The sequence below is a fragment of the Salmo trutta genome, chromosome 26 (genome assembly GCF_901001165.1).
Source record: "Salmo trutta chromosome 26, fSalTru1.1, whole genome shotgun sequence".
Lineage (NCBI taxonomy): Eukaryota > Metazoa > Chordata > Actinopteri > Salmoniformes > Salmonidae > Salmo > Salmo trutta.
In genome coordinates this window covers 29,023,967-29,051,393 of record NC_042982.1, presented here as the reverse complement: position 1 = coordinate 29,051,393, position 27,427 = coordinate 29,023,967, and the positions used below count along the sequence as shown (strand labels likewise).

Here is a 27,427-nt window from a genome sequence, read left to right as displayed (position 1 = left end):
GTGTTTTGCAGGTACTATTTAATGAAGCTGCCAGTTGAGGACTTGTGAGCTGTTCGTTTCTCAAACTAGACACTCTAGTTTACTTGTCCTCTTGCTCAGTTGTGCACTGGGGCCTCCCACTCCTCTATTCTGGTTAGACCCAGTTTGCTCTGCTCTGTGACCGGAGTAGTACACAGCATTGTACGAGATCTTCAGTTTCTTGGCAATTTCTCACATGGAATAGCCTTCATTTCTCAGAACAAGAATAGACTGATGCGTTTCAGAAGAAAGTTCTTTGTTTCTGGCCATTTTGAGTCTGTAATCGAACCCACAAATGCTGATGCTCCAGATACTCAATTAGTCTAAAGTAGTCTAAAGAAGGCCAGTTTTATGGCTTCTTTAATCAACAGTTTTCAGCTGTGCTGACATAATTGCAAAAGGGTTTTCTAATGATCAATTAGCCTTTTAAAATGATAAACTTGGATTAGCTAACAACGTGCCATTGGAACACAGGAGTGATGGTTGCTGATAATGGGCCTCTGTACGCCTATGTAGATATTCCATTAAAATCTGCCGTTTCCAATTACAATTGTCATTTACAACATTAACAATGTCTACACTGTATTTCTGATCAATTTGATGTTATTTTTATGGACAAAAAAAATGTTTTTCTTTCAAAAACAAGGACATTTCTAAGTGACCCCAAACTTTTAAACGGTAGTGTATGTATTCAGACCCTTTACAACCTTGAGCCTTCTGGGTATGATGCTACAAGCTTGGCACAACTGTATTTATTTCTCACATTCCTCTCTGCAGATCCTCTCAAGCTCTATTTGGATGGATGGGGAGCATTGCTGCACAGCTATTTTCAGGTCTCCAAAGATGTACGATAAGGTTCAAGTCCGGGTTCTGGCTGGGCCACTCAAGGACATTCAGAGACTTGTCCCGAATACACTCCTGCGTTGTCTTGGCTGTGTGCTTAGGGTCGTTGTCCCGTTGGAAGGTGAGGTCCTGAGCACTCTGGAGCAGTTTTCATCAAGGATCTCTGTACTTTTCTCCATTCATCTTTGCCTTGATCCTGACTAGTCTCCCAGTCCCTACCACTGAAAAACATTGACACAGCATGATGCTGCCACCACCATGCTTCACCATAGGGATGGTGCCAGGTTTCCTCCAGACGTGATGCTTGGCATTTAGGCCAAAAAGTTCAATCTTGGTTTCATCAGAGAATCTTGTTTCATGGTCTGAGAGTCCTTTAGATGCCTTTTGGCAAACAAGCGGGTTGTCATGTGCCTTTACTGAGGAGTGGCTTCCGTCTGGTCACTTTGCCATAAAGGCCTGATTTGTGGGGTGATGCAGAGTTGGTTGGCCTTCTGGAAGGTGCTCCCATCTCCACAGAAGAACTCTAGAGCTCTGTCAGAGTGACCATTGGGTTCTTGGTCACCTCCCAGACCAAGGCCCTTCTCCCCTGATTGCTCAGTTTGGCCGGGCGCCCAGCTCTAGGTAGGTGGTTCCAAACTTCTTCCATTTAAGAATGATGGAGGCCACTGTGTTCTTGTGGACCTTCAAAACTGCAGAAATGTTTCGGTACCCTTCCAGATCTGTGCCTCGACACAATCCGGTCTCTGAGCTCTACGGACAATTCCTTCGACCTTAGTTTTTTGCTCTGACATGCACGGTCAACTGTGGGACCTTATATAGACAGGTGTGTGACAAATCATGTCCAATCCATTGAATTTACCACAGGTGGACTCCAATCAAGTTGTAGAAACACCTCAAGGATGATGAATGAAAACAGAATGCCCCTAAGCTCAATTGTGAGTCTCATAGCAAACAGTCTGAATACTTATGTAAATAAGATATATATATATATTTTTTTTTTTGTCATTATGGGGTATTGTGTGTAGATTGCTGAGGATTATTATTATTTTTAATCCTTTTTACAATAAGGCTGTAATAACAAATTTTGGAAAAAGTTAAGGGTACTTTCCCAAGGCACTGTACATACACAAACACACCAAAAATTGGACATTTGAGCATTACCTTGTGCAGCCAGTGCAAGTTGAGCTGTTGTCCTACTGCTATGTGGCAAAGTGCTAAAATCTAAAAGAATAGAAACGCAGATAAATAAATCGCATCACGTGGAAATCCACAGCCACTGTTTTCAAAAAAGGTCAACAGCTGCTTGTGCCATCCTAACTGTCACGTGTAGACTTGGCACAGACATGCCTGGCAACACGTTTCTGCCCTGCCAGGTTACACCACTAACGTTACCTGGCTGTTACCAGGGCCTAGACACCATATCAATATCATCTCACAGTGAATGTTTGATGAGATGACAACTCACCATTAAAAATGCAATATAAGTGAAGCCGGCAGCGGTAGTGGCTAGGATTGGAACAGTCCCGTCGATCCACTCTCCAGAACGGTTATATAAAAACCTGTAAAACAGAACAAAATGGATGAAAGTCAGTTTCACAATAGTAGCGTCTCATCGATATCAGGACAGGCTGCAGCTTGTGCTCCTCTGGTCTCTGAGATGAGAGATAGGGGATAGATTGTAGAAACAACCCGAGTGGTCTAGCAGGAGAAGTTGTTGACACTGTTGACAACCACCCAAACACCCCCACCCACGGGGTCAGACACACACCCACACACCCCCACCCACCCACGGGGTCAGACACACACCCACCCACCCACGGGGTGAGACACACCCACCCACCCACGGGGTGAGAGACACCCACCCACCCACGGGGTGAGACACACCCACCCACCCACGGGGTGAGACACACCCACCCACCCACGGGGTGAGACACACCCCCACCCACCCACCCACGCGGGGAGACACACCCCCCACGGGGAGACACCCCCCCCACGGGGAGACACCCCCCCCCCCCACGGGGAGACACACCCCCCCCCCACGGGGAGACACACCCCCCCCCACGGGGAGACACCCCCCCACGGGGAGACAAACACACGGGGAGAGTTGACATAATTTCCGGTCACAACTTGCAGACTTCATTACGTGCTGCTGTGCGTTTTGTTGCTAACCTTACTTTGCTACCTGACAACTGTACGGTTTTTACTTTTTAATTATGTTTATATTTTTAGTTTTTCCCCCCTCACCCAATTATTTTATTATTTTTTTTTTTTTTCATTGAACTTTTTCACTCCAGACGCTTTATCTGGACATGGTTCGTCAGGTCTTCCAACAGCCAAAGCTAAGTAGTAACATTAACATGATGCTTTCTAAATGCAGTCGCTGTATTCATAATATACATGAGAACGATCGCCTTACGGCGAGGATAGCTGTACTGCAAACCCAGCTTCAGACACAATCGTTAGGCAAGGGCAATTGTAGTGTAGGAAAGGATGAAACAGCGTCTGTGCCACCAGTAAGTACAGATAGTAGTATAAATCCCCTCGCACGGTCCCCGCAGCCAGACAACTTTCTCATGGCTTCTGGAGGGAAATGCTGTAGGAATGCTCAACCGGTGTCGCTCATTCAGCCGACAAACTTTCAACCAGTTCTCCCCAATAACCTGTCAAGGTATAGGGGGCAGTATTTTTGATTTCGGATGAAAAGCGTGCCCAGAGTAAACTGCCTAATACTCGGGCTAACTAAAAAGCAGCATTCCCCAAGAGAGGATGGCTTTCACTTCAGCAGTAATACATTCATGAACTTCTTTGAGGAAAAGATCATGATCATTAGAAAGCAAATTATGGACTCCTCTTTAAATCTGCGTATTCCTCCAAAGCTCAGTTGTCCTGAGTCTGCACAACTCTGCAAGGACCTAGGATCAAGGGAGACACTAAAGTGTTTTAGTACTATATCTCTTGACATAATGATGAAAATAATCATGGCCTCCAAACCCTCAAGCTGCATACTGGACCCTATTCCAACTAAACTACTGAAAGAGCTGCTTCCTGTGCTTGGCCCTCCTATGTTGAACATAATAAAACGTCTCTCTATCCACCGGATGTGTACCAAACTCACTAAAAGTGGCAGTAATAAAGCCTCTTGAAAAAGCCAAACCTTGACCCAGAAAATATTTTTTTTTAAATGAATAAAAAAATAAAATAAAAAATCTGCCTATATCAAATCTCCCATTCCTCTCAACATTTTTGGAAAAAGCTGTTGCGCAGCAACTCACTGCCTTCCTGAAGACAAATAATGTATACGAAATGCTTCAGTCTGGTTTTAGACCCCATCATAGCACTGAGACTGCACTTGTGAAGGTGGTAAATGACCTTTTAATGGCGTCAGACCGAGGTTCTGCATCTGTCCTCGTGCTCCTAGACTTTAGTGCTGCTTTTGATACCCTCGATCACCACATTCTTTTGGAGAGATTGGAAACCCAAATTGGTCTACACGGACAAGTTCTGGCCTGGTTTAGATCTTATCTGTCGGAAAGATATCAGTTTGTCTCAATGGTTTGTCCTCTGACAAATCAACTGTAAAATTCGGTGCTCCTCAAGGTTCCATTTTAGGACCACTATTGTTTTCACTATATATTTTACCTCTTGGGGACGTCATTCGAAAACATAATGTTAAATTTCACTGCTATGCGGACAACACACAGCTGTACATTTCAATGAAACATGGTGAAGCCCAAAATTGTCCTCGATGGAAGCCTGTGTTTCAGACATAAGGAAGTGGATGGCTGCAAACTTTCTACTTTTAAACTCAGACAAAACAGAGATGCTTGTTCTAGGTCCCAAGAAACAAAGAGATCTTCTGTTGAATCTGACAATTAATCTTGATGGTTGTACAGTCGTATCAAATAAAACTGAAGGACCTCGGCGTTACTCTGGACCCCAATCTCTTTTGACGAACATATCAACACTGCTTCAAGGACAGCTTTTTTACATCTACGTAACATTGCAAAGATCAGACATTTTCTGTCAAAAACTGATGCAGAAAAATTAATCCATGATTTTGTTACTTCTAGGTTAGACTACTGCAATGCTCTACTTTCCGGCTACCTGGATAAAGCACTAAATAAACTTCAGTTAGTGCTAAATACGGCTGCTAGAATCCTGACAAGAACCAAAAAATTTGATCATATTACTCCAGTGCTAGCCTCCCTACACTGGCTTCCTGTTAAGGCAAGGGCTGATTTCAAGGTTTTACTGCTAACCTACAAAGCATTACATGGGCTTGCTCCTACCCATCTTTCCGATTTGGTCCTGCCGTACATACCTACACGTACGCTACGGTCACAAGACGCAGGCCTCCTAATTGTCCCTAGAGTTTCTAAGCAAACAGCTGGATACAGGGCTTTCTCCTATAGAGCTCCATTTTTATGGAATGGTCTGCCTACCCATGTGAGAGACGCAGACTCGGTCTCAACCTTTAAGTCTTTATTGAAGACTCATCTCTTCAGTAGGTCCTATGATTGAGTGTAGTCTGGCCCAGGAGTGTGAAGGTGAACGGAAAGGCACTGGAGCAACAAACCGCCCTTGCTGTCTCTGCCTAGCTGGTTCCCCTCTCTCCACTGGGATTCTCTGCCTCTAACCCTATTACAGGGGCAGAGTCACTGGCTTACTGGTACTCTTCCATGCCGTCCCTAGGAGGTGTGCGTCACTTGAGTGGGTTGAGTAACTGACGTGGTCTTCCTGTCTGGGTTGGCACCCCCCCTTGTGTTGTGCCGTGGCGGAGATCTTTGTGGGCTATACTCTGCCTTGTCTCAGGATGGTAAGTTGGTGATTGAAGATATTGCTCTAGTGGTGTGGGGGCTGTGCTTTGGCAAAGTGGGTGGGGTTATATCCTGCCTGTTTGGCCCTGTCCGGGGGTATCATCGGATGGGGCCACAGTGTCTCCTGACCCCTCCTGTCTCAGCCTCCAGTATTTATGCTGCAGTAGTTTGTGTGTCGGGGGGCTGGGGTCAGTCTGTTATATCTGGAGAATTTCTCTAGTGTCCTGTGTGAATTTAAGTATGCTCTCTCTAATTCTCTCTCAGTGGACCTGAGCCCTGGGACCATGCCTCAGGACTACCTGACTTGATGACTCCTTGCTGTCCCCAGTCTACCTGGCTGTTCTGCTGCTCCAGTTTCAACTGTTCTGCCTGCGGCTATGGAACCCTGTGACGACCCTCCCACTCTGTCTGCCGTATTCTCTCTCTTTGTTCTTGTTTCCTTATTAGGATGCCGGTGGGCGGAGTTGGGAGGGTCGTCAGCTAGATGGGAAACACCTGGGCTCGGGTGTGTCCCAGGATAAAGAGACCTCTTCCACAGTCATTGGGAGACTCTCTCCATGCAGACACCTTGTTGTTTTTGGTTGTTGTTTGTTTGGTGGCTTTTTGGTTGTTGTTTGTTTGGTGGCTTTTTGGTTGTTTGCTTTGGCACCTTTCAACACCTTGCATTATTACATTCATGCATGCAAAACACTCACTTACACTACTGATTACACACACCATGGTTCATTGTTCTTAGGTTACTTTAGTTAATAAATATATATTTTGATACTCCTTGTCTCCACGTTGTCTCCCTTTTGTTGCGAACTCAGAGCCGGTTTGTAACAAACCCTGACCTGTTCACCGGACGTCCTACCTGTCCCAGACCTGCTACCTGTCCCAGACCTGCTGTTTTCAAGTCTCTAGAGACAGCAGGAGCGGTAGAGATACTCTAAATGATCGGCTATGAAAAGCCAACTGACATTTACTCCCGAGTTGCTGACCTGTTGCACCCTCGACAACTACTGTGATTATTATTATTTGACCATGCTGGTCATTTATGAACATTTGAACATCTAGGCCATGTGCTGTTATAATCTCCACCCGGCACAGCCAGAAGAGGACTGGCCACCCCTCATAGCCTGGTTCCTCTAGTTTTCTTCCTAGGTTTTGGCCTTTCTAGGGAGTTTTTCCTAGCCACCGTGCTTCTACACCTGCATTGCTTGCTGTTTGGGGTTTTAGGCGTGGTTTCTGTACAGCACCTTGTGACATCAGCTGATGTAAGAAGGGCTTTATAAATACATTTGATTTGAAACACACACAGGGAGACAAAACGGTGAGACACACACGGGGAGACACGCACACACGGAGACGCAAACGGGGAGACGCGCACACACACACACACACACGGGGGGGGGGACACAGACGCACACACGGGGACACGCACACACACGGGGACAGACACACAAATGGCTGGGCTGGCTGTCAGGCTGAGCGGTGTGACAGGGGGTCTCGGAGGGCCTGGGATGACACAGCTGCAGAGCCAGCAGGGGTGAAGCACGGGGCATCAAAACCGCTAATTACATCCCAATCCTTATCTGTGCTCTGCTGGCAGAGCTGGACAGCCCCTACAACTACAGCAAAGCTACACTAAAGCCAGGTCACACACTAGAAAAAGACAACTGAGGCTAAGCCATAGGAGTGGTAGACATTGGGAATAAAGGCATCCTCATGCTTCCCAGCCAAAACAGTTCAGAAGTGTTTGTGCATATATTATGACGACATTGTGACGTTTTTGTTCGTTTTGGACTTCGGTGAGGGGTTTTTCAGCTATAATGGGCACACAAAATGTTTGAGGCAAGCCTAATGTTTATGCCCCTTCGTCGGTGATTGGTCAACAGTAGGGATTCTTACAATTTTTTATTGAAAAATACTGCAAACATTTTAGCTAGATGTAAAATTGTCCAACTAAGATCTCCTTGGCAAAAACAACTAAATTAATTTTAGTTCTGACTATTTTGAGGAAGTGTGTACTGGCTATGGTGTCTCAAAATGGACAAACAGTACTGTTGCAGCTTTTTTCTTGTTTTTCAAGTAAAGGTCTTTTAAGGGAGTATGCAAACACTCGTTCGGTTAGGCTAGACTGAAACATGCCGACGCCTTTAGAGTGTGTAGAGAATGATAAAATTAAAGGATAGAGAAGGAGAGGAGCAGAGAGATAAAGAGTATGGAAGGAGAGGGAGAAAGTGGGATGGGGGGCAGGGAGAGAAACAAGGAGCGAAGGACGATGGGGGAAGCAGAGGTGACAGAGCGCTAATGAGAGGAAGAGAAAAGAGGTGGACAGAGAGAGCGAGGGGAATGACTTGGGGGACAAAGCAAATCGCACCTTACAAGAATCTCTCTCTCTCTCTCTCTCTCTCTCTCTCTCTCTCTCTCTCTCTCTCTCTCTCTCTCTCTCTCTCTCTCTCTCTCTCTCTCTCTCTCTCTCTCTCTCTCTCCTCTCTCTCTCTCTCTCTCTCTCTCTCTCTCTCTCTCTCTCTCTCTCTCTCTCTCTCTCTCTCTCTCTCTCTCTCTCTCTCTCTCTCTCTCTCTCTCTCTCCTCTCTCTCTCTCTCTCTCTCTCTCTCTCTCTCTCTCTCTCTCTCTCTCTCTCTCTCATATATATATATTGCACCAAATGTGTTTAGGGACCACTGGGGCATAGCGTGCACATAAAATGTAGAAGGCTTTGAGAACTTGGTCAAGAGCTCGACTAAATAAACCTGATTCATAATTTCAGTGGTATTATATCCTTCAATTGAATGTGCAATGTCTCATGACAGAACTAATACCTGTATTGTTTCCAAGCACGATTGGTTTTATGGTAACTGTGGGGGAGACATGACTGGAATGATCCGAGAGGTGATTTGGGGTCAAAGGGTATTCCTGCTTTATGTAATCATGCTCACTATAATCTGCAGTGAGACGCCCTAAAGCCAATCCATCCCCACCCAGATTAGACCAACCATGATGACTGAATAATTGGGGGGGGGGGGGGGGGGGGGGACGACAACTCTACAGAGTTAGCATTTTCAGTTAAAGCAAAAACATATGAAGATAAATGGCAGTATTTAAAAGTAAAACAATCTACTGTAAGTACATGCCAGAGAATCAAAGGGAAGGTCAGAGGAGCATTTAGTGGGGAACTAATTTATTTGAACGGAACGGACTGATGATGGTGATATACTGAGACAAGAATCTATGAGTTGCATAACTAGAGTGCACACACATACACACACACTGTACAGCAGTACTCACCAGTTGAACTCATTGTAGTCGTTGTGTGCCTCCCACCAGAAGTAGAACCAGACCAGGAGCAGAGAGAAGGTGAAGAACAGGATGAGAGACCACAGGAACTCCCACTGGGAAACAAACACACAGGAACCATTATTACCTTTACCACAGTATCATTAGTCAGATACCATCAGATTAACATAAAGCACTTTGGCCAGTGTTGTGTTGAAACATTGGAATACTATTGGTACAGTCATTGTATTACTTTCTTTGATTGCAGGTGAGCAAAGGGCTGATTAGAAAGTCCTTTGCCCACACCAGAATGGCATACCACTTAACATTACCCCCATACGTCAACATCACAATAAACACTGACAACAGAAATGCAAGCAACAACAGTCTCCTAAAAGTCTGGCAGAGTAGTCATTGGGCAATCTGCCCTAATCCAGCAAAAGTGAGAGCCTATAGACTATAATCGGGATGTAGAGAGACTGATGACGATGCAGCCAAGGCTGGCACACAGACTGATGGCTCAAACCTCGAGTCATGACAAACATTTGAAAACACAATTTGCTAGCTGCATCAGAATAAGGTGGTAAACCACAAACGAGGAATGGTCTGGAGAACAAGTCAACACAATAACGCTCATGGTTTATAGTGAATGTAATGTCAGTTCTGTTCACAAATCATTTCACACTCCCACTTTGTGTAGGCATTCACAAAGCCTGCATTACCAAAGACGAGACAACATTCATGCCGCTTTACAACTGTGATTGAAAAGAGAGAACCACATGTCTGGTATCAGTTGCGGTAGAGGCAGTCTGCAGTAACCACTCATGCAGAAACTGTCATAGGGCCATATTGTCTCAGTAAAAAAGCAGAGGGACTCAAAGCTCCCAACCCACTGTCCTCATTATCAAGTAATTACTCACATTAACTTAATAGCCAATGAGGCCATGAGCCGATTAGTGGTCAGCTGTGTTTAGCCTTCCAATGCCACCGCAAGCTGTAATAAGAGCTCTAATAAAGAGATAGAATGTTCACATGCACACGACTTGGATGACAAAGCACAAAAAGTTTGAAAAACTAACTTCTCCAGACAGTCAAGACCTTTTTGGCCCATCTATTTAAAAGTAAAAATACCGCTCCTCGCTCAGACAGAATTGTAACAGTTAAGACCACCACATAAATAAAGAACAGAACTGCCCAAAATGTTCATTCTAATTAATTAAACTTTAATTGATGTGATAACCCCTCATCCTACTGAGAATTGGACTCTACAAAGACAGCACGACTGGCTGCTCCTCACACTGTATTTGCATACCAGCCCACAGATTAGCACACAATGAAATCAGGCTTACTCAGAGCCCGGAGGACTCGACAACGCTTAGATAGAAATGTATGAATAGAACTGACATGACAGTCTGTTTTGCAGAATAACAAGTTGTTCCAGTTCTATACATTACATTTCTATCTGTAATAATGTTCTTACATAGCACCATTCAAAATAAGCCCCGGTTGAGCCTGTATTTAGCCTTGCTGTGATAGGAGATATCAAGGTGATATGACAGCACAAACAAAGCTGTCTGGACGTTCACCTTAGATGACTGTTCCATGGAGGGCATCGGCTGGCTGTGGCACAGGATGTAAGACAGGGCCAGGTCTAATGGCTGGGTGGTGACAGATACCAGGCTGAGCCCTTTGTATACCTTCTGCCCTCCACTCTGACCGTCTCCCTGGGCACTGGAGAGGAGAGCCTAGTGTATTTATGTGGAGTTGTGGACAGGCTAAACAGCAGTTAAACTAGGGGGACACTAAAGCACATGTTTGAGATGGTATGAGGATTATTACATAAAAGTTGTTGATTTGGGGCAGGGATTGGGAATATAGTAGTATGAGGGAAGGAAGCCTGTGAGATTTGGATGTGGCGATTCTTTTTAGCCATCAAATCTCTTCCAGATAAGGAATTAAAGTCGTGAAAACAACATATGTTAAATTATAAGACCAATTATTATTATTATTATTATTAACTACTACTACTACTACTACTACTACTACTACTACTACTACTACTACTACTACTACTACTACTACTACTACTACTACTACTACTACTACTACTACTACTACTACTACTAATAATAATAATATAGACCAGAAACTTGATACTGTTTGACGTCTAAGTTTGAACATTAGTCAAGAAGATTAGGCCATTTCCTATTTTCTGACCTAGAATATTTACTACTTCCTTCTGTGACCATACTAAGAAAATCACTCCCTTTCAGAAATCATAGTAATACAGACTCCAGAATGGTTACCATAGGGTTAGTTTCACATGGCTACACTTCCAAGTCTAGTATTCGGTTAAAGCTTACAATTCATCCCCCCTCTCCCCTGTAACTATTCCCCAGGTTGTTGCTGTAAATGAGAATGTGTTCTCAGTCAACTTACCTGGTAAAATAACGGTAAAATAATAAAAATAATTCACTGTAATGTGAGAAAGCCAGACGTCAAGGTAACCATATGGTTAACCCTATGGCAGGTTGGGGTCTGAATGGCAGCCCTGCTCATTGATCCAACTGCTCTGGCACTGTCCCCCTGGCTTTTAATGACTACCCAGAAACACCTGGGAGAGGGACAACTTGAGGGCATGTGAGGGGACATTGTTCACCTGCTGAGATCAAGGTGGATTACAGAGGTGACACCCCTGGGAGAGAGGGGATTGGAGGTCTATTAGTAGGTAGTGTTTGGACAACAATGAGACTAAACGTTTGGGATCACTTTAAACTGGTTGCTTGGGAGCTAAATCGAGTTGCCAAGCCAGTTGTGTGAGTGGCAAATATTGCATACAATGTGCAATAATGTGCAATTCAAATCTGAAATAATAAAAGCTAATATTTGTACATGTTAGGAGCATATTTAGGCTGGCTGCCACATTTATTCCTTAAATGAATATTCAGCCAAGCCAGTGTCATGTACAGTATGTGCAATGTGTACAGTATATGACTGAACATTAATCCTGTCTCATTGTTCTTCTCCGCTGCTGTTTAGGAGTGGATCAAACCAGAGCACTCTGGCATGATACAGCCTGCCTGACCTATGATGACATCACATTCTGCACGGCTTGCTTTAGTTAGGGTGGAACATACGCCTTCAGGGCAGGTCTGACACCATAGCATTAAAAACCAGTGTCAAAACAAGGAACCAACTGAAAGTGTACTGAGCGTAATACATCTAGTAGTCTGTTGAATCATACAGTATGATGAATTTCCATTAAAAAAAATGGGGGACATGAGGGATGCAACCTTTTTGTTATATTTCCCACAAGACATTTGTGTCCAAGTGAGGATAATTGGTCAACGTCATCTATCTACATCAAGAGAGGTCAGAAAAAAAATGGTGAACGTATTTAAAGGTTTTATATTGTATTGAATGAGGTTTAAGCCCAACGGAGCCGACTCATTCAGCCTCGTACTCTCCTAGTGGGAGCGGGTAGAGCAAATTACTTTCTTCTACCGGTGAGATTTTTGGGGAAATGCCATGAAAATTGCTGTGCTGCTTGGCTGAAGGGCACTAGGCAGGCAGGCAGCTGAATTAGGATGGAATACATCATAGCCTAAGCCTCATTGACCAACAGAGGCTAAAAATAGAGGGCTAAAAAGGATCAGGGGATAATTATCTTCTGTGGAACCGTAAACACTAGATTTGCTGCAAAAAAATCTAACAGAGGATCCTCCACTGTCACTCAATCAAAAAATGAGATGTCATCCATTCAAACAGCTCTACACTACATTACAGAAGCTTTCTTGTGATCAGTTTAGGTAAAAACGCCTTTAGTTTTGGTGAAGCAAAATATTTGTAGGTTTAAGGCCATCTTGCTGTGCCCACTCCACAAAAGGTGCTTGCATGCAATCCAATTCCCTTCCTACCTGCTAGCACCAAGGCTAGCAGGGAATTCTCCACTACTCTCCAGCAGCTCCATCTAAACAGCCAGCAGTCAGGAGTGTAGTGTATTATGATTCAATTGACTTTTCTCTTGTGGGGTCACTTCTTCTCATTACCTCCCAGTACCTAAGTCATTATAGAAGCTGCCGCTGCCCAATGCCTGCTAGGAGTCCAGGCTACTATAGTGTCATTATGACTATAGAGGGACCTACCAAGCATTTGGCTGCATGGAAGACATTGATCAAGCACACCCACACCTAGCATGGCACACAGCACAATCCACCTTCACTGCAGGTCAGCAAGCAAGAGAGTCCTCCCACGACACAATCAAAAAAATATCACAGGCAGGGAAATGATAATGAATGCTGCTAGACTAGAACTTCCACATCAGTGGCGGTAGGGAACGTTTAAGATGAGGGAGGAAAATGATTTCATGAGCATGGCCTTATTTCTATTACAGCACATTGGATGACTGTCATACATATTCCATTCACCCAGTTTAACATTGCTACAACCTAGCCTATGACTTCAACATCTCTACACCCATCCTGAGGTTACTACAACCTAGCCTATGACTTCAACAGTAGTGTCTCCCTCCATCTCTCTTGTTTGGCACATTCCAGATAATTATATGATAATACACTTTGGACCGTAGTGTTAAGTGGTGAAGTGCGTTTTAATACAGGACTGGACAGATGCATAGTTTTGATGTACAGAAGTTAATTGAGATTGAGGAGTGTGTGAATCCTAGGAATTGGTTCTCTAGGATAGAACACTCTTGACACATTTATATGGAGACTTACATAGATTTTTTGCAAGTGTGCCTTCTGGCATGTGCTATTGTGTATGTGATGAGTAACCCACCCATTACTCATCACATCTTGCTTGCACAGCCATGTGAAATAAGTGTCATTCAAAGTGTTCCGTAAGTGCATTCAATAAGCATCATGGAACCGACACAATTTGGGATTTTGTATTTGAATTGAAGGATTGGATACCATTTAGTCTGAGGACTGTTGATCTGTATAAGTAGTATTTCTGTGGATCGAGTTTATGTATGTGCGTACATGTGAAACAGTGGAGGCTCCTCAGAGGAGGACCAAAAGGTATTATTTTTAGATAAAACTACACATACATACATACATACATACATACATACATACATACATACATACATACATACATACATACATACATACATACATACATACATACATACATACATACAGTGTAGTTTTATCTAAAAATAATAACTTTTGGTCCTCCTCCTCATATACACACACACACACACACACACACACACGTCACCAAATAATTTATTAAAACACACCAATGAAAGTCTATAGTACCCTCAACAGCAGTCTGTAGGGTAGCACCACGGTGTAACCGGAGGACAGCTAGCTTCTGTCCTCCTCTGGGTACATTGACTTCAATAGAAAACCTAGGAGGCTCACCCCCTTCCATAGACTTGCACAGTCATTATGAAAAGGTTGGAGGATATCCTCCAACCTATCAGAGCTCTTGCAGAATAAACTGACATGTCCACCCAATCAAAGGATCAGAGAATGAATCTAGTACCGAAAGCATAAGCTACAGCTAGCTGAGTGAGTGAGTGAGTGAGTGAGTGAGATAGGGCTAGAGAGTGTGCTAGCCACAGAGAGAGGGACACAGACCACAACACAGAGGGAATGTGTCCTCCCCACCATCATGCAGTGGCCTGCCCCAGTCTCTCCCCCTGTCTCCTTGTTGTCCTGGCTGAGTGTCCTGGGCCAGACCAGCAGCTGGTGGGATTGTCACTGAATGTCCCACAGCTCCTCGCAGCCCAAATCCCTTCACAATTTCTGCTGCTGTAGAAAATCATTAGTGTGTTTCCCCACCCAGCCCAGGCCCACCTATCAGACCAACAGCATTACCCTGAGAAGACCAGGGTTAGAGTGGTCCAGCCCTCTGGTCCTCCACCCTCTCTCCAGTAATGGCAGAACTGTCAGGAGCACCAACAGGCAGTGGCTTCACTTGCTACAGAACAGAACGACCTCTTCCGCTCTGTGGAGCTGCTGACCTCATAGCTACAAATAATATGATACAGTAATGCCCTAGAGATTTTGCTCTTGCCTGTTCTTGGTCAGCTCTTGATCTGAAACAGCATGTTGTGTTGTCCTTGGACGCTCATAACTGAAGAGTTGAAAAGTTCAGGAAAACATTGGAGACCTTGGTAACTCACTCACTGAACACTAGCACAAGGGAGAGAATACAGCCTCTGATAAATCACACTGAATGTGGTAAGAGACACACTACTGCTGAAAGCATGTTCACTCTAGTTAGCCTTTTGGACATAACATCTTCTAGAAGGTAGCCTACACTTCCACCAACCAACGAAAGCTATATGATTATTGTAAACAGTGCTTCAAATATTCTCTTGAAGTTTGTATCCAACTTTAAAAAAAGCACAAACCCATAGAATGTCTTTACACTAACAGTACCAAGAGCTGGTGACAAGTACTTAACTAACGAGAACCATCCATGTATAATTGGTGTCATATCAATCTTTCATTGCTTCGCTCTACACACAGAAAGGATATGACAAGGCATTAGCCATATGGTTGATGACAACAGAAAACCCCCTAATAGGCTAATCTATAAAGGAAAAAACAGAGCTAGTTTGGCAGCCAGGCCTGGCTGTTGTTTATGTTGTTGGAAGTGCTGTGCAGACTTTAATAACACGTCTACGTGGTTTAATTCCCCTCAAAATAGTCAGCAATTATAGTGTGTAAACAGTCCCCTCCTGCCACTTTGAAACTAGCGAACTCCCAGGGAATCTGGGTAGAGTAGACAGACAGCCGGAGAGGGATTAAAACCAACAGAACACATTTCCCTTTGGAGAGAGACAGGATTCAGGAAGATTAGGCTATTCCCCTCCTCGCCCAATATTAGAGGACTTGTTTGAATGTCAGCACTCCTGGAAGTGCAGACTGACTGAAAGGTTCATAGATATGATGATTGAACTATGGAGACGGGTAGACAAGGAGCTATTAGCAAAGGTTACCAGTCAATTTGTTTTCAAAGACAGTTGATCATGACCACCACCATAGGGTATTAATGCAAATGCTTAACTAAAAGTCTATGAACATGAACAAGAATATAGAGACATCCTCCTAAACGCTTGTTAACTTGTGTCTCAGTAACTTCTACAGCTCTGACATACAGAGGTGTTGAAGCTTTTGACCTTTCATTCTGTAGGGAACTAAAAAGTTAATGGAAAACAAGAGAGTTAGCAGGAGAGTGAAATTCATAATTTACATTCTACTCAGAGAATGTTTCCTGCATGATGTTGGCTGAATGTTCTCTGCCATATTAGAATTTACAACACCTGGTTTTCTAGTGTAGTGCAGTCTTTAGCTGTGAGGTAAAACAGCGATGGTAGCGAGTGATTTGAAAACAGAATTTTAATTTCACATGTCCCTGTAAGTCATTTGACAGACCAATGCCACAGAATGATGCTCATTCCTACTTCTAGACCCATTGTGCTCCAGGTAAAGACTGGCTAAATGGAAGAACTCAATTATTACCGAGGCCAGATCAACTTGCAGTGCCAGTGACGTGGGCGTCCTTTCTACAAACCGCTCTAACACAGAGGCCAGGTTCACAAAGAGAGGGAGGCTCAGGCAAATTGGCCTGTTCATTATCCATCTCTGAGAGGAGAGATGACAGCAAACACTTATATTATGTTCTGAATCTGGGCATTATGAAGGGAGTCCATGTCACAGTAAGACCTATGGTTTCTCATGGTCATGGTTCAGTGATGCTGCCCGTCAGGTTCAAAACATCACATCATGTAACTGATACCATTTTTTGATTACCAACACTGATTGGGCACTTTGGTCATTAAAGATGCATCTACAGTATGACGTCATCTGACCTGGCAGTGCTGGCACACAAACAGGAAATCTCCCAATCTGACTATAGGCCTCCAATACAAGGCAGCACAGCAGCCATAGTTAAATAGATACTTCGGGATTTTGGCAATAAGGCCCTTGATCTACTTCCCCAGAGTCATATGAACTTGTAGATAGCATTTTTATGGTCCTGTGTCCAGTATGAAGGATGTTAGAGGTAGTTTCACGTGCCAATGCTAATTAGCATTAGCACAATGACTGGAAGTCTATGGGTATCTGCTAGCAATTGCGCTAGTTAGCAACTTCCTTGAAACCACACGCAGAGACATAAAAATCTGACTGTGGGAAGTAGATAAAGGGCCTCATTGCCAAAATCCCTAAGTTTCCTTTAAATTCATCCTTTTACACTGTATTCATTTGAAAGAGAAAAAAATGGTGACAATGGAAAGGGCTGTGTGTGACTGTGCATCGGTTGTACCCTGTGGGACATAATTGTATTCGATGTTGGCCTGGACGTCAGTCCATCTCTGCAGAGACCCTTTGGTACTGAATCCCTAGGGCCTCGGCTGTTGGAGCTGCATAAAACAGACATCCAATTTAACAGAATTTTTACTGGTATATTTCCGTAACTGAGTTTTTATTCAGGCTTAGTTAGCAGCATTCAAATGTACAGTACTTCAATAATAGGCTTGTGGGCGGACCCAGAAAAATAAGCTGCTGAAACATGGCATAGTGGGGGTGGGAGGCAGATTCTGGCAGAGGAGGAGACTGGCAAAGACTCAGTAGCACCATGGAAGGTCTAATATAATCCTGTGGTACTGTGCACAGACAGGCTGCTGATTGTCCAATTCTCCCCCAGCGGGTCAAAGCGCCCACCACACATGGCCATGGTGGCCAAGGCTCCACGCGCGCACAAACACTAACTTTGCAGTACCATAGCTATCCGTCTCAGAGACAGGAAACGTACACAGAATCCTATTCCCATCGAAGGATGACAACAACAAAAATCCATATAATGTTGTTGTTTCTCTGTGCTGATTTGTTTTTTCATGTGGCCTTGGTCCAGTCAAATATGAATGTGTTCCGTCTATCGGAAGGTTTAAAGAACTGCAGCATTCCCTTCCTGAGGGAAAATGGGGTAGGAATGAACGGTACAAACGTATAGCTCATCCATCCACCATTCAGCAGAGCCTGCAAGTAAAGCTCACCGGATGAGAGCTTGTTCCTATGAATAGAAAAAGGGTACTTGGACATATTTTTGTTTGAAGTGAATGGGAGTTGAAGGATGACACTGCAATGCATGTTATGATGTGTTGAATTGTATGCAACACCCCTGAGGGAATGGTGCGTTTTCCATCTCTCTCCCCATATGGATCTTTCCAAGCCTTATATCACATTTATAAGCCATATAAAACATGTATGGTACATTATATTTCACACACATTTCAGCCCCCTCAGCTCTGTCTCCATGTCCCAGGCTAGCTAAGTGATGGACTATAGTTGTCCAGCCCTCATGCTCTCTCTAAATTACTTATCATGCGGTACTAAATCACTGACAGACAGACCTGGGCTGCATAGCATTACGGAAAACCCACTTAGACAAATAAAGTCTGTGATGAATGTGACCAGGGGGAGGTTCTGAATGCTTGATAAAAAAAATCTAATACTACCATCTGCAGCACTTACAGGCTGAAAACACAGTCCCAAGGTCAAAGACACCTTAAGTGAGAGCACAAGGGCATGTTGTTAGGGATGGGCTGCAAGGTTATCTGGTAAGAGATAGGCCTACATGGCTCTTTATAAATACATCTTAAAAGAAGGGGTTATTGTAGGGTAAGGGAAGGCATGGGAGAGGAATACTGCCCACATGCACTGCACGTTCACACACACCAAATGTAAGTGTTTTTAATTAATAGTGAGATATAAGATGCAGTGTGGCACTGTAATCCTGCAGTGAAATTGCACAGAAAAATATACTGTCCGGTACCATTCAATAACACTCGCTCCCTTCAACCAACAGATATTTCAGCCATAACAGACCTTCCAGAAATAACTACCATATAGATACACCATGTCCATTATGGTCATTTAGGTACAAACATAAGGTCTGCTGGGCAGAACTCACCTTGGTGGTGTCATCATGTGACCGCTGGTACCGTTTCCAGCGGCAGCCATAGATCCCTGTGAGACATGACAAACACAGCTGCCTCTCATAGACCTGCAGGGGTTGGTGCTTCACCATGCTCCTTCAGTCCTGGCTCGCCTCCAGACCACTAACATCCCATTGACCAAACTGGAGCCTGCCTGGGAGCGGAACAAGGAAACATCAGCAGTGCCTTCAATACATTCTACAAGAAAATCTTGTATCCATGAGGACATGAGAGAGGTGTATGGGTGATTGTTGCGGGTATTTCACTGAGGTGACATTTGAATAGCAACAGTCAGCAAGAGAAGAAATTTGAATAGCAACAGTCAGCAAGAGAAGAAATTTGAATAGCAACAGTCAGCAAGAGAAGAAATTTGAATAGCAACATGCCACACGCATATCTATGCACTTTAATACCAACATATTGCACTGAATTAGAAAGACAAGAAAGTGGTTGTTGAATTAGAATAGATTGAACTATTACCTCACAATAATTAATTATGGCAGATTCATTTCACTACCCCCTGGGAGAAAATCGGCCTACAATTTGAACATTGCTAAACTTCGATTCAACAATTCCCCCAGAATATGAGAGCCTTCTTGATGGATATTTTAGTTGTTATCTTTAGTTAAAAGTCTACCATCAAAGCATAAAAAACATGTTACAATTGAAGTACTTCAGTAAAATAGAACACACAGAATAAAAAGGACAGACTGCCATCTGGCATGTCGGGCACATGCCACTGGGCTGGTCCATTTATAGTCCAGTGGGCCTGTCTAACTTGGTTTTATTTGCGCAAACTGATAATTATCTGGCTGGTAATGGAGGCCTCAAGGGGGGGAAATGGTCTGGTGTTTTAGAAATGCCAGGGTTGCCCCTGCACAGTACAATGAAAAGCACCTTCAGTGCTTTGACGCCAAGCCACAAATTTGAATTGCCATTGCCAAACCCTGTTTCCAATGACAACTGTGGCTGCCACCCGTGGCTTCCATCGATACAAGGTCAGAGCTAAATGACAATCTAATTGAAAGGACTAGGTGCACAGAGTGTCTATTGAACATTACATTAAACTACAATGACATTGAATTTGTTGAATATCCCTTTACTCTCAGAGGGTCACAGCCTGGCTGGGTTCTACGGCAGAGTAGAGGGCGGCAGAGTAGAGGGCACCAGGACTTTGTCGGCCATGATTTGTGTGTGTGTGTATGGTGACCACTGGGCAGGCAGGGCAGGATCCAGCCTTGGCTTGCCCAGCCTTGGCCTCTACTCTGACTAATCCCAGATGAATTACTCACAGAATGACTAGAGGTCCTGCTGGCTCAGCAGCAACTCATTTCAGCTGTAATAATAATAATAATAATAATAATAATAATAATAATAATAAATGTCAATAACATTAAGCCAGGGCCTGGCTGGCTCAATAAGTGTCACTGTCCTCCTGGGGTATGAAGGAGCATGCTGATCAAGTTAACTCTGAAAAACACATGCTGATTACAATCTGAAAGTGAAACAACCCAATATGTTATCAAGAGGGTAAATAATTGACCTGTACACAAGATTAAACATGATTAACAAAAATGATTACAAATGGAGATTAGAATGCAATATTATCAGCATGTTTCTCAATTGAAGACTGTGCCTGACTTGCTAGTCCTCCCACTGCGCCGGTTTTAAATTGCAGCTATCCTATGGGTCGTCTTTGTGAGCAGCGCTGTGTTTCAGGAGGGATTTGAAATACACGTTAATTACAGCCATCAGCATGCAATCAGGGCAGCATGAGCTCTGCGGCTTTGGACAGCTGTTTATTTGCCTCATCAGAGGGGGTTGTGCTTCCTGTCATTAGTAGAACTGCCGTGAGGAGGGCAGGGGGCTCATCAAGACCACTCTGTCACACCCCAGCTGGCCCTGTGGTGCAGCTCCATGACCAGACCAGTCAGGCTGAGCACTGGGGTGGAGTTGGACAAGTCCTGGTTGAGGAGCTTCAGGGTGCTGTAGGGTTTAGCTGAGGATCAGACACTGCTGCCTGCCCTGCCTCGCAGAAACACAGCTATTTGATCATCTGTTTTTTGTCTAAATAAATCACATCAGAGCAGTGGATTGCTACATAACGCGAGCACAAACCCCAGGCTTATAAAATCTGCTATGGAAACAAACTGCTGTCCAAAGTCTTCAACCTCCCAGGCTGCACTGCTTCCATCAGAATCCTTTGGCTCAGGGCTGTAACTAAGAGACTATATGCACTTCGCATTGAAGGAACTGGGGTACTCGTACTTCAAGGGTCTAGTGAGGACTGGATATACACTACCATTCAAAAGTTTGGGATCACTTAGAAATGGCCTTGTTTTTGAAAGAAGGCCAGAATCCCAGAGTTGCCTCTTCACTGTTGACATCGAGACTGGTGTTTTGCAGGTACTATTTCATGAAGCTGCCAGTTGAGGACTTGTGAGGTGTCTGTTTCTCAAACTAGACACTAATGTACTTGTCCACTTGCTCAGTTGTGCACCGGGGCCTCCCACTCCTCTATTCTGGTTAGAGCCAGTTTGCGCTGTTCTGTGAAGGGAGTAGTACACAGCGCTGTAAGAGATCTTCAGTTTGTCAATTTCTCGCGTGGAACACACAAATGCTGATGCTCCAGATACTCAACTAGTCTAAAGAAGGCCAGTTTTATTGCTTCTTTAATCAACAGTTTTCAGCTGTGCTAACATAATTGCAAAAGGGTTTTCTAATGATCAATTAGCCTTTTAAAATGATAAACTTGGATTAGCTAACACAATGTGCCATTGGAACACAGAAGTGATGGTTGCTGATAATGGGCTTCTGTACGCCTATGTAGATATTCCATTAAAATCAGCCGTTTCCAGTTACAATAGTCATTTACAACATTAACAATGTCAACACTGTATTTCTGATCAATTTGATGTTATTTTAAAAATGGACAAAAAAATAAATAAATTGCTTTTCTTTCAAAAACAAGGACATTTCTAAGTGACCCCAAACTTTTGAATGGTAGTGTATTAAAGGGTGTCCTGCATAATTAAGTAGTTCTGGCTTCTATTCTGTGGCACTATCCTGTGTGTATTAATACGGAGAAGAAAGGACTTGGGAGGGTCTTAGTTCCATAGACAGGATGATGACACTGAACTAACCAACTGCAAGTAAAACATATACACATATATTCTAGGTCATCCTATTATGTAGTAAGGTTAATAAGCAGCCTGTAGTGAATATCTTGGATCATGATAATTATTTGCATTTAGGCTTCCAAGCCAGTCAGGATTCTGGAGTAGCGATGGATCATTACACATATTTACAATACCAACATTAAACATATTGACACGTGTAAACTAATTCAAATAGTGTCAGCAAATCCTTTAATTTGATGAGTTTGATCTCCAACATGGGGTCTGGGTGTTGAGGCAGCAGCTTTAACACCCGAGATGTGCAAGAGAAGCATTATAGTCATGTTTCTCACAGCGTCAATACTAGTGATATCAGCCCCTCCTTATTAAGGCCATACGCATTAACATAATATGCCAATTACTAACCCTCACTGCATGGCACCTTCACAACTAAACATTTCCCACTGGTGTTCAGATATGGTACATGTTAAGGTTGTGTGTATACTGTATTGGATCAGAGTTGACAGAGTAAATATAGCCTATGCAGCGTAGAATTTAATTGCAGACAATCTTGTTCATCATATCTAATGTGATCCAATTGCGTAAAAGCATAACTGAAATGTGTATGAAGTGCATTCTTCTCACTACTGTTAGTTTTCCTGAGCATTATGCAATAGTGACCGATTGCCAGTAAAGAAGCCTGGCAGCACACAGTTAGGAGTGGGCTGCCCCAACAAAGTCACACATTGTCTGTGACCGTCTGCTAAACAAGAGCAGCTCTTTCTTTGCAAAGCCCAAGGTTGTCAAAATATTTGTTGCGGACAGTAAATCACTTGTTTCCTTGAATACCCTCTGTCCTAATGTCTGAAAAATAAGATTGAAGGGCGAGGAAGACTCCAAAATGTTCATCTTAGATTCTGCTGCCTCATTTCCTCCAATCAAAGAGGCAGAGAGAAACAGTCTGCAGGGTAGGAAATGCTTCAGCACTTTTCCCAGGCCAGCAGAAAGAGGGGAGAGGGAGACTCCTTTAACCAACAAACCGATTGTAAGGAGACTGAGGCCAAGTAGCACAGGCCTTCAGCACGACCAGATGCCAGGCCACAGCTATTGGGTTGGAATGTTACAGAGAACACAGTAGACACCTCTCAGACTCTCATAGCTTCTCATCTTAGCTGACCTAACACACTGGAATCAGCTGGAGCTCAAAGACGCAAGAGGCTGTTCAACTTCACAGCTCAGTGTCAGTCGGATTCCCAAGGCTGTTTAAGACTACACAAAGTCTATAGACAATTGACCCTTCGCTAAGCCCTGCCCCAGAATTTAGGGCAACCAATCGCTGCGCTCCAACGGATAGCAACTGTCGTCAAGTCCGATATTTCGGACAATCTCACGTTTTAAATAGCATGAAACTGGAAATGAACCAATCCTCTGTCGTTCACGCAATGGAATGGTCAAATGCTTTAAAAAATATAAGTGTATGGTTGACAGAGAGAAACAAAATGGTGCAGTTTGAGGCCATGTAGCAGAAAGTGATAAGAGCGCTGGAGATAATGGTGAGGGCTAGTGGGTCTGGGCAGGTGTGATGTAGTGATGTTTGTATGATGTAGTCGTTTGTATGTGTATGTTTTGTATCGTTTATAAAAGATCAAATCTTTTTTTTTTATAATTGCAGGAAAGCCAATGAGGGCTATGGAAAAACAGTTCTTATAAAATAAATGATAAAATGGCTAAACAAATTGTACAGTGCACCAGTACTTGCTACTGTGATTCCTGATGTGCAGAACCTGTGCAGATGTGCAGAACCTTATACCTGTTATGTGCAGAACCTGAATATTTTTCTAATCTGAAATTATTGTTACATTGTTTGCTAGCTCAGCTGGCTCAGTCTCATTGACCACCAAGCATTGCTAAAGCTAGCTAGCCACTTAATATAACTCTTTTTTTTCTAAATGTACGTTAGCTAGCTAAGTTAGAAATGTTATGAATACAACTCCCATCTGCTGTCGACATCAGGAAATGATTTGAGAACACTAGTTAGCTCCAAAAGTGGCAGTGACTTAAGTGACTTAAGAGCCATTCAACATTGTAATGCAGTCCACCACAACATAACCCCTTCCTAATCGGGAAACTCTTGGGTATCTGTGTTTAATTTAATTGTGTATTAGAAACAGTTTGAGACAATTGTAAGGGGATTTCGCAAGTGGTTGAGTGGGGAATTGGGCTTCCCGGGAAAATGTTGTATGAGGTTGCAACAGTAACCAAGGGGGGCGGGTCTTAGCGAAGGGTCAATTGTTTAGATGGAGCTTTGAGCTCCAAGCATGGATTCCATTTTTCAATTGATAGATGACTTTGGTCCATTTATTAGTAGCAGACATTCTATCATAAGACTACTGTACCTCAAAGGATTTTATTGGCTTTAATAAATCTCTCCTCATTGCATCTCCTTGGAGAATTGAGCTATGGCCATCAAGCTCATAGATGAATAGGGGAGGCTTTCGTTAATTAAAATCCCAGTGAGGAGTCCATTTTAACGTGCAGGCTGATAGTGCTCAGATCACAGACGTTAAAAGCAGCTCAGTCTCGGGCAGAGTTGATGCATCAGTGGAGTGATGACAGTCTCACCCTGTCACTCAGTGCAACGTCTGCCTTCTGTGATTCATCAACACATTTAATTAACAGATGGTTGGTTTTCATTTGGTCAAATGCGAAACAAGTTACTTCCGAGTCAGTCACTCTCCCACACGGCTCCAAAACGCTGACACAGCTCCTTGTCCTACTCACTCTAAATCCCTTGCCAGGAACTGTGATGCATATTCATGAGCCAGAGAGCTCACCGCAAGGCACGGAGTGGCACGCAACGACTGCCTGTTTAGGTGTGTGGGCTCCAGCCTCACTCTGTGCAGGTTTGATAGAGTTCCATGTGCAGTGGGCGGAAATATTTGGTCTCTCCATTTCCAGTCCTGTATTAGACACTTCAGACCTAGTAAAGGGCACCCCAGAATACATTAGGGAGTATATATAGTGGAAGTATTCATGAATGCCTGTACACTCCACATCAACCCACTGAGGTACAGAAGCACCAAAGATAAAACAAACATTGAGTTGTTATTTTACCTGAAATGCACAAGGTCCTCTACTCCGACAATTAATCCACACATAATACGGCCAACCGAATCGTTTCTAGTCATCGCTCCTCCTTCCAGGCTTTTACCATCTTTGAACTTATATGGTGATTGGCATCTACACTTTCATTGTATTACCACGACAAACGGCAAAACATTTCGTCTTTTAATCACCCATGTGGGTATAACCAATGAGGGGATGGCACGTGGGTACCTGCTTCTATAAACCAATGAGATGGGAGAGGCAGGACTTGCAGCGCGATCTGCGTCAGAAATAGAAAGGAGTTCTATTTTAGCCCTTGGCAACGCAGACGCTCGTTGACGCACGCGAGCAGTGTGGGTGCAATAATTGCATAACATAGATTTCTACATTTATTTTGCGACGTTCACGCACGCGACGTGTCCGGTCTGGTCAGCATGTAAGGCTCGTATTTCTGTGTGTTATATTATAATTAAGTATATGATTTGATAGAGCAGTCTGACTGAGCGGTGGTAGGCAGCAGCAGGCTCGTAAACATTCATTCAAACAGCACTTCACTGCGTTTGCCAGCAGCATTGCGCTGTTTATGACTTCAAGCCTATCAACTCCCGAGATTAGGCTGGCAATACTAATGTACCTATTAGAACATCCAATAGTCAAAGGTATATGAAATACAAATGGTATAGAGAAATGGTCCTATAATAACTACAACCTAAAACTTCTTACCTGGGAATATTGAAGACTCATGTTAAAAGGAACCATCAGCTTTCATATGTTCTCATGTTCTGAGCAAGGAACTTAAACGTTAGCTTTTTTACATGGCACATATTGCACTTTTACTTTCTTCTCCAACACTTTGTTGTTGCATTATTTAAACATGTTTCATTATTTATTTGAGACTAAATTAATACATCAATAAAATCAATTTCAAGTTAAAATAAGTGTTCATTCAGTATTCTTGTAATTGTCATTATTACAAAAATATATATAAAAAAAGAAAATAAATAAATATCATAATCGGTCGACCGCTACTGGAAACGGCTGATTTTAATGGAGTATCTACATAGGCGTACAGAGGCCCATTATCAGCAACCATCTCCTGTGTTCCAACGGCACATTGTGTTAGCTAATCCAAGTTTATCATTTTAAAAAGGCTAATTGATCATTAGAAACCCTTTTGCAATTATGTTAGCACAGCTGAAAACTGTTGTTCTGATTAAAGAAGCAATAAAACTGGCCTTATTTAGACTAGTTGAGTATCTGGAGCATCAGCATTTGTGGGTTCGATTACAGGCTCAAAATGGCCAGAAACAAAGAACTTTCTTCTGAAACTCAGTCTATTTTTGTTCTGAGAAATGAAGGCTATTCCACGCGAGAAATTGACAAGAAACTGAAGATCTCGTACAACGCTGTGTACTACGCCCTTAACAGAGCAAACGAGGTCTAACCAGAATAGAAAGAGTGGGAGGCCCCGGTGCACAACTGTGCAAGAGGACAAGTACATTAGAGAGTGTCGAGTTTGAGAAACAGACGCCTCACATGTCCTCAACTGGCAACTTCATTAAATAGTACCCGCAAAACAGCAGTCTCAACGTCAACAGTGAAGAGGTGACTCCGGGATGCTGGCCTTCTGGGCAGAGTTGCAAAGAAAAATCCATATCTCAGACTGGCCTGTAAAAAGAAAAAGTTTTGCAGGTTCTATGTCATGAAAAATTAGCTTTCTTTAAGAAAGGACATTTCTAAATGACCCTAAACTTTTGAACGGTAGTGTACATATTATCTCAATCAACCACCACAACTACTTCATACCACAGTACACGGACTAGATATCGGTACTCCTTGTACAGTACATTGGGAAAGTATTATTAAGTATTTTATTTTTTAGTTTACTATTTTAATTTGTTCATTTTCATACTTAACTGCATTGTTGGGAATGGGGTCGTAAGTAAACATTTCATGGTAAAGTCTATACTTGTTGTATTCGACGCATGTGACAATTTGATTTGATAGCCTACAAGCCTGGAATATGCAAATAATGCACGTGCCTGTAACAGTGTGCTGTGGCATGACTTCGGAACATGCGCAGTCCAAACAGAACATAGCATACACAACAGTATCATCGGCATATATGTTTAGGTAACATTTTTTTTACAGAGAAGTCAATATTGTGAATGTAAACAGTAAAAAGTACAGGACCCAGAATCGACCCCAGCATTTCATAATATCCAGGAAACCAGATTTAACGCTATCTGTAGATATATATTGAGTTCTAACTGCTAAGTCACTTTTAAACCA

At 43.2% G+C, this 27,427-nt stretch overlaps 1 protein-coding gene across 4 annotated transcripts in view; it reads right to left on the bottom strand.

The window, feature by feature from the left end:
• LOC115163602 (glycerophosphodiester phosphodiesterase domain-containing protein 5) overlaps window positions 1-27,427 on the bottom strand; it is a 75,324-nt gene that overhangs the window by 29,390 nt on the left and 18,507 nt on the right. For all 4 annotated transcript variants that reach the window (XR_003869779.1, XM_029715624.1, XM_029715626.1 and 1 more), the window contains 4 exons: window positions 18,890-19,068; window positions 8,951-9,054; window positions 2,327-2,420; window positions 2,023-2,082 (listed from right to left, as the gene is read on the bottom strand). Coding sequence is in view for 3 of the 4 variants with exons in the window: in XM_029715624.1 (XP_029571484.1) it covers window positions 2,023-2,082; window positions 2,327-2,420; window positions 8,951-9,054; window positions 18,890-19,006 (375 nt within the window). In the remaining variant the exon portion in view is untranslated. The remainder of the gene's footprint in view (window positions 1-2,022; window positions 2,083-2,326; window positions 2,421-8,950; window positions 9,055-18,889; window positions 19,069-27,427) is intronic.